Raw genomic sequence first — 8,755 nt, 5'->3', positions numbered from 1 at the left:
AATCCTGCAAAGAATCTGCAGCTCTAAGGGATGGCTGTGGATGGCTGCATCGGAAGCTGGAAGTGGTGGGTCCTTGAAGAATCCGTTGGAGGGCTACCTCAAGAACATTTGCACCTGTTCCTTCAGCTGCTACCATCTTGAGGATTGTTACAGCAGTTAGCCTACCTTGACTAATACAGCAACAAGGCATTCAATAAAATTCGGCACCTACTGCTAATTTGAAAAAAATTGTCAGAATAGGATTCGTTATTAACTAGTGAAAAAAGATCTATCTTCTATCAAATGCCAACGTTGTTTTTAATGATGAAATACTAGAGACATTCTCATTCAAATAAACAAGACCAGGATGCCCGCTGACACCGCTATTAACAGTGATGGGTTCCCAGTTCAGGCTAATAGCTGAGAAATAAAATTACCATTATTTGACATGAAAAGATCATCTACATTGAAAATCCAGGAAAAACCAACTATAAAATTATTAGAGTGACTAGGATACGTTAATAAAGTCACTGCTTCTCCCTCTCCCTCTGCTTGTGTCCCCTCTCTTGCTGTGTCTCTGTCAGATAAATAAAATCTTTAAAACAAACAAACTTCGGGCTTATTAGTCATGGAGCCACTGATCTGAAAAATTCTACCACTTCCTGGGTCAGGACCACTAAGAATAAGCACAGAATACTCCACAATCTCTTACACAGAGAAAATTTTATTACTGGAGAGATCACACAATGTTTTTGTATACAAAGTTCAAAATGTGGAAAAGTTAATATTTACATTTTCCATACAGTACATGATAATCCTTCTCTTATGCCTAATAGAATGCTAAATAGAGGAAAAAACCAAAACCATCAGAAAACATTGTTCAAGGTATAACACTTAGTTGGAAATAAAATTAAGAAAATTCTTTAATATTTTAAAGTACGTTATATAAAATACATTTTATCAAGACACATTTTTTTCCCATTTGATTGGCACTAATGCTAACATATTTTTTTAACACTTTTAAATATTCAGCAAAATCCTATTTAAGTACAGAAATGAATTCTACATAATGTCTGACAAAGATACTGTACAAACTTTAGAATTCTAAATGTTAAAAAGCAAAAGTTAAAAGTATAAGCAACTATAAATGGTCATAAAAATACAATCTTGAGTGGTCATAAAACATTTTTTTTTTAAAAGGAAATCAATTGTCCTTGGTTTAATTTCTAAAGAGTAAATTTCATCTAATCCTTCAGGACATACTATTTAAAAATGTAGAAGGATCAGAGAGCAGCATAATACAATCAACACTGGACATCAAGCACCTTATTTTAGTGGCATAACAGATGTATGAAATTCCTAAAACAATAAGACTTTATAAAATTCACACAGGGAAGATGATAAAGTGGAATAAGTGGATTCCATTACAACACCTTCTGGTGTGTCAAATATTTTTTATACTATAAAAGAATACTATTTTTCAATTTTCTTAGAAACTCAGTGTCAAAGCTACCAAAGTAGTGCTAAAATCTGAGAAGAACATAACAAAAATAGTTGGATAGCTTTTCCAGGATTCCTAAAAAAAGTTCAAATACATATAAACTTATTTTCAAATATATAAAAAAGATACAAAGATAAGCTTTAAATACTTTAGCAAAGAAATATCTTGATTTTATACCATAAAAGTGAAATAGCATATAGTACATCTTAAAATACTTTTAACAAGAGTAGAATCTTCATAAATAGAAAAGGAAGATTCCTCTCACTGCCTCCTCCCACACAACTTAAAAAAATATTATTAACCAGCACATTTCTGCTTTCTGGGTACACGGTCATCGTTAACCTCTGTGCGAAATGAATCCTTTTATTCTCGGAATCTACTGTTTCCAGTGTAACAGCCCGCAATGTAGCTGTCGGTGCAAAAGAACAGAACAGGGATACTGATGAGACAGCGCGCTGTCCCCTCCAGTGTAACACAAATCCACTTCTCAGCGGCGGGCGAACCTGTCCCTCAGGTATCAGAGTGACTGCCGGGGCCCTGCTCTTTTCTGCCCCCAGAAGCCGAGTGAACGAGCAGTGACGTGGAGCCTCTTGGGCTGCCCGGCTCCGAGGAACCTGGGGCCTGCAAGCTGTAGCTCTGCCCTGGGCCGGCTTCAGTGATGTCACTTTTTGCAGTCACCCTAGGTAAAAAGACGAAAGGTGACATACTATAGACCAAAGCACACACGTGAGGCCAAATGTCCTCACCCACTGCCATCCCCCTCTCATGAGTTTTACTCCCAAGCAGCATCCACCCTTATCAGAGCACATATCTATTTCAAAGGCACAAATCTACTTAGAATCCAGTCTGCAAAAGCGGTTATGGGAACACAAAGAAGGTGCATCTGGTTTAGTCTGGGAGGAGGGAAGTGAGACAACCTTGAGACCTAAAAGTACTTAGCTGTCGGCATTCTGGCTAATTCGATGTTTACCTGTGTTTGGATCACCTATGACCATTTGGGAAAATTCATTAAAGATAATGTCAATATCCTTTCATGTTCAGAAAATAAAAAACATTTTATAATCATCTTCATATGAAATGACAACTGCCTTTTAGTACTATGATACGGTGCTAATTACAACTTAATAGCCTGTATTTCAGAAGGATCTTAAACATTTACCCAAATATACATGCAACACTTAACAACTGCCATCGAAATGAACATCACTTTCCTACTTGAACAACATTCACGAAGGCTCTCTTCCAAGCTAAGAATCAAACTACCGAATAGCACATTTATAGGCTGAACCCAAACTTCTTAAAGCCAAACTTCCTTGGATGAAGTGTATGGACATGTCCTCTCCTAGAACATTTTCTTTCCAGATGTGCTATGCTTTAATAAAAAACGGATAATGCAGTATTCAAAGTAGTCCCGATTTAAGGTAACAAAATCCAAGCTCACCTTCCTTCACTCCGCGTACTTTCAGACACGCTGATCTTATCATTCCCATTGCCTGCCCGGCCTTTCCTGTCGGCCTGTTCCCCACAGAGTTTGGAGCTGGATGCTGCTGGGGAGGCCGGCTCCCCACAGTCCTCTTCTCTGGATCTGGGGGTGCTCGCTCCATCTGCTCTCACCTCTCTCACGGACGTCTCTGGGGAGGTTGGTATTTCTGTCGAAGCTTCTTGTCCTAAGTAATCGTGGTTAGTGATTGCCACCGAGGACGTGCCGTGATTTCCTGTGGTGCCTGTGCTGGTTCCCATGGATTTGGAAATGACCTTCAGCTTGTGCGAACTGGGTTTGCAGTGCTTCTTTTTGTGTTTAACTTTAGAATTGTGCTTTAAGAAGAACTCACATGACTCCTGTAGAACTCTGCGGCTTTCACTGATTGGACTGCAAGAGAAACCAAGGACAGGGCTTACTCGGTGAATGTTAAGTGCTATCGAGAAGCCAAAAAGCACACCACATCTCTTATGCCAAAAATCCTGAGTCAACCCAGTCAAAAATTCTAAATGATCTATAGTTACGAAATCTGGGATTATAGATATCACGAGCTATAAGTAGATGGTCATGAAATGAAGTCTTTTTTGCATCACTGTTAGTTGCCTTTGTCAGCATAAGTAGATTGGTAAGAAATGAAAGAAGCTAAACCAAAGGATGAGGACAAGGAAACTCAAAGCAGCACAGAGTAGGGCACAATCTGTGTATCACACGTAAATACATCAAATATAAAAGTAAACTAGAAGAGAAAGGAGATAGAATGGTTGTTGTTAAATTTGTTTGCTTTCTAACATTAAAGTTTGCAAGTTATACTTAAGTGTGAGTATATAAATACAGGATAGATATGTAATAATAGTGCAAAATAATTCAAGTCCAGTTAAATGCAATTCTTCAATCAGGCTCCCTGCTCAGCTCCCTCTCCCCCTGCTTGTGTGCTCTCTCTGTCAAATAAAGAAAATCTTTAAAAAAAAAAATGCAATTCTTCAGACTTCAAAAACTTAGAAAAGATCTATAGTTCTGAAGTTTTTACCCCAAAAAAGTTTATTAATCAAACCAATGGGGAATAGTTTAAAAACCTATACTACACTGTTGATTGTATAGAGCGTACAATGTACATAAATAACCAAAATGAACTATTTACTTGTAAATCTACTATATTGTTACAAAATACTACGTAAGTTTAAAATTTTACCATCTTAAGCAAGGCAAATAAGTGACTTTTTTTTTTTAAAAGATTTTATTTATTTGACAGAGAGAGACACAGTGAGAGAGGGAACACAAGCAGGGGGAGTGGGAGAGGGAGAAGCAGGCTTCCCATGAGCAGGGAGCCCGATGTGGGGCTCGATCCCAGGACCCTGGGATCATGACCTGAGCCGAAGGCAGACGCTTAATGACTGAGCCACCCAGGCGCCCCAATAAGTGACATTTTAAGCCAGCACTATGTGTAATAAAATTTAAAGGTAGTAAACAATGATCATACAATATATTTGAATCATACTCTATAGATTTCCTTACATATATTTGATCCCATTTAATCTTTTATCACTGATAATTAAAATTTAAAATGCTGCACCCAAAATAATGAATCCAGTGATAGCAGTGATAATATTAAATATAAGCTGTGTAAAGAAAATAAACACTTTACAAAACTTTCATTCATATTTCAAGAGAATAGTATAGGTCAAAGACTATTTTAATGAATGCCAAACAAAATAAAGTATATTTCCCCAGGAAAAAGATTTCCAAATTTGACCTAACAGTTGACATACGAAAGTACGATAATGACTTGAATAGTTCCTTGGTTTTTGTTCTATTTAATTTAAAACAACATCAGATAATTCAATAGCTTCTTACTCTCTCTTACGATTTCGTTTAAAAAACCCAGCCCATTCCGTGCATGTCTTTTTGCTTCCAACCCAGAAGACGGCAGAGATGCCAACAATTAATGTCATCAGATATTTTATCATAAATAAAGCCAGTTCTGGTCGAGTTTCTGTTTTTGCCTACAAAGAAAAGTGAATAATAAAAATTTCAGTGATACATTTTCAGTGGAAAGAAGTCTATATAGTCAATGTAAAACTTGAACAAAAAGTATAAATCTTCAGTCTGTTTTATTGTAAAATGTTTGACATAGCATAATATAATGACTAGTGCTGCATTAAGTATATTCTTCACTAAAGTTGTGAATGAAGAACTTATCTGTGTACCAAAATATATAGCTAGAAAAGGAAAACACTTAAATATATTTAGGAAGCACATCCTAAATCTTGGCCTGATTTCTCAGCATTTTTTCCCTGTAAGTGTAGCAGCCTCTTGTAATTGCCAAAATATCTGGCTTTAAGTATTCATCTACTTTGCTTCATGAGAATCTACCAAAAAATTACATTTAAATTCACTGGAACAACATACTATTTTAGAGTCTTTATGCATTGTTGTTTATGTTTTAAAAAAATTTGGTTGGTCAGAGTGAAATAAGTATTAATACAATACAGTAAAATAAGTTCTGTTTTTATAAGCATATATATGAAACAAAAATTATGATACGATCACATTCAATATACCCAAGTAAGTTTCCCCCCCACTAACTGAAGAATTAAAAACAACTCCCAATTCAGCAGAAATTGACAGATCTGTTCTTCTGTTTCTGTTCCTCATTATTATTTATCTGCCTTTGCAACCAAATTTAACTTTAGGAAGCATTTTAACTATTGTAACCAAAGCCTAAACTTGAGGAAAGAACTCTTGAGGCACGGACCCCAGTTTCTTCTTTTTTTTTGTTAATTAAAGATTATTTATTTATTTATTTGACAGAGAGAGACACAGCGAGAGAGGGATCACAAGCGGGGGAGCGGGAGAGGGAGCAGCAGGCTTCCCACTGAGCAGGGAGCCCACCCGATGCAGGGCTCGATTCCAGGACCCTGGGATCATGACCTGAGCCAAGGGCAGATGCTTTAACAACTGAGCCACCCAGGTGCCCCGACCCCAGTTTCTTCTGATGCCCAAGGAATCATTCCCTCTGTCTATTGGATTTTCTTATGGGAAATCTAAGGTCATGTTCATGACTAGTTCAAGTGTGCTTCCAGGGAACATCCTCTATGTTAAAGTTAAACAGTGAACTAATATAGGGGTCCCTGAGTGGCTCAGTTGGTTAAGCGTCTGCCTTCAGCTCAGGTGATGATCTCAGGGCTTTGGGATCGAGCCCCGTGTCTCGGGCTCCCTGCTCAGCGGGGAGTCTGCTTCTCCCTCTCCCTCTGCCCATCCCCACTGGCTTGTGCACTCTCTCTCTCTCTCTCTCTCAAATAAATAAATAAAATCTTTAAAAAAGATAGCAAACTAATACAAATGCTCTTTACCTGATAAGGACATGGGATGTGGTACTGACGACAGTGGTCGGAGACCCAGGTTATCTCCCAGGTGATCCTGTTCACTTGCTCATAGACGTAGCATCCTAGAAGTGTCACCAGGGGCACAAGATACAGGCCACTAAAGACCCCAATTCGAATCATAAATTTCTTTAGTTTCTCTTGGTTCCGGCCATCATGCTGGATAACTTGCCGAACGTGATTTAAGGAAATAATGCCAGCTAAAAGAAGAGACAGTCCGACAAACACACAAAGGCAAAGTGGCAGGAGCACAAAGTAGCGGGAAGCATCCAGGTCATAAAGACCGACGAAGCAAACGCCACTAATGTTGTCTCCTTCAACTTTGTTCATAGCAAGAAGCATAACGGTCAGAAAACCCGGTATTCCCCACGCAACAGCATGAAACCATACCGCTTTTTGTTCAATGGCTTCACAACTCCATTTTCTTCCTGCCGCCAGGAACCACGTGATGGTAAGAATCACCCACCACACTGTGCCGGCCATTGTGAAAAAATACAAAAACATAAACAGAACAGTGCAAGCCTTATTCTGAGAGCCCAGAACGACGGTGTCCCCGAGTTCTAGCTTCTCATCTGCTTTGTTGCACGCTGTGCGGTCACCTAACAAGAATCCGATAAAGTACATCAGGGACACGATGCTGTAGCAGACAGAGTAATATATAATTGGTCTCTCTGGGTATCTGAATCTTTTAACATCAATTAAGAAAGTAAGGAATGTGAACAGAGTTGCACAAAGACAAAATATTGAAACTATCCCGATAAAACTTTTTGCAAACTCTAGCTCATCACTTTTAAAATACATGTTAGGGCATGGAGGTGCGCACTGGTCAATTCCCAGAAACTTATAGCCTTGTCCCCCGGAAGTCTTAAGGTGCCTTGGACACCAAAATCCAATGTCTCTTTGAACTTCCTCTGTTTTCTTCTGAGGACCAAGAAACTGTGTGTGTGGATCAAAAGTTACAGGAACGGTCTCATCACAGTATTGCAATCTGTAGAGATTACAAAAATTGAAGGTAACATTTTTACTGATTCACTATTTTAATGCTATGCTTTCCAACTATAAAGTATTACCTTATGCATTCATAATTGAAGGGAAGACACACAACCTGGATAGATTATAGGCTAGAGCTTTGAAGTTAACCAAAAACTTGTAGTTGTTAGTGAGGCCCCAACACGCTAACATATATTTAATACGAGGCAAGTGAATATGAAAATTCCCTTACTCAGAAAATGATCAATTAATAATTTTTATTTTGTAAACTTTTTTTTAAGTAAGCTCTACACCCTAGGTGGGGCTTGAACTCAGAACCCCGAGATCAAGAGTTGCATGCTCCACTGACTGAGCCAGCCAGGTGCCCCAATTAATTTTTAAATAATTTCTGCTTCCAAGACTAAATACTTAAGAAAGAATTTATCCTAAAAAAAAAGAAAGAAAGAATTTATCTTAATTAGTAGTCTCCAGACAAAAAAGTGCTGGCTTATCTGTTTACAGCATTAGAAATATAAAACTTGGGGAAGTTCACTTGTTTTTTTTTTTAAAGATTTTTTTTAATTTGACAGAGAGAGAGAGAGCTAGAGAGGGAACACAAGCAGGGGGAGTGGGAGAGGGAGAAGCAGGCTTCCCGCCGAGCAGGGAGCCTGATGCGGGGCTCGATCCCAGGACCCTGGAATCATGACCTGAGCCGAAGGCAGGCGCTTAACGACTGAGCCACCCAGGCGCCCCGTTCACTTGTTTTTTTAATGCCCACAAGCAAAGTAGCTCAACCATATGACTAAGGTTTTGACAGTTAAAATTGACTGAAATGAGACCCTTCCCCTTCCTGGATTGAGTTCAGGTGATCTCTACATTCTTAAAGGCAAGAAGATCACCAAGAGGTAGACTGGGACCAGCTTAATTCACATCACTATTCTGTTTCAGTTTGGCTGGGTTTTTTTAATTGAGGTATAACTGACATACACTATTATATGAGTTTTAGGTGTACAACATAGTGATTCGACATTTATATACATTGAGAAATGGTCACCATAGTAAACCTAATCACCATCTGTCACAAAATTAATACGATGTTATTGGCTATATTCCCCAGGCTGTACATTATATCCCCATGACACACTTATTTTATAACTGGAAGTCTGTACTCCTTGCCTCCCTTGTTTATGGGAGACCAGAGTGATATACACAGGTATATTTCTATTTTGTGAAAAACTTCATTACTCAGTTGAGTTCTACACACCAGTATTAATTTGGAGGATCTATATAGTTTAAAAATTAGTGGGAGTTTTGGGGCACCTGGGTGGCTCAGTCAGTTAAGCATCTGATTTTGGCTCAGGTCATGATCTTCGGGTCCTGGGATTGAGCCCCACATTGGGCTCCCTACTCATGTGGGAGTCTGCTTGTCCCTCTCCCTCTTCCTCT

The 8,755-nt window shown here is 38.6% G+C and overlaps 1 protein-coding gene across 2 annotated transcripts in view; it reads right to left on the bottom strand.

The window, feature by feature from the left end:
* Positions 1–683: 683 nt before the first annotated feature.
* Positions 684–8,755, bottom strand: part of FZD6 (frizzled class receptor 6) — a 37,851-nt gene continuing 29,779 nt past the window's right edge. For both annotated transcript variants that reach the window (XM_081816387.1, XM_081816386.1), the window contains exons 4-7: positions 6,311–7,328; positions 4,812–4,960; positions 2,922–3,350; positions 684–2,159 (exon numbers count right to left, since the gene is read on the bottom strand). In XM_081816387.1, coding sequence (XP_081672513.1) covers positions 1,991–2,159; positions 2,922–3,350; positions 4,812–4,960; positions 6,311–7,328 — 1,765 coding nt within the window. In that variant the 3' untranslated portion in view covers positions 684–1,990. The remainder of the gene's footprint in view (positions 2,160–2,921; positions 3,351–4,811; positions 4,961–6,310; positions 7,329–8,755) is intronic.

The sequence above is a fragment of the Leptonychotes weddellii genome, chromosome 4 (assembly GCF_054177405.1).
Source record: "Leptonychotes weddellii isolate Sample4059 chromosome 4, ASM5417740v2, whole genome shotgun sequence".
Taxonomy (NCBI): Eukaryota; Metazoa; Chordata; class Mammalia; order Carnivora; family Phocidae; genus Leptonychotes; species Leptonychotes weddellii.
The sequence above is the reverse complement of the archived record's forward strand: the minus strand, read 5'-3'. Positions and strand labels throughout refer to the sequence as shown.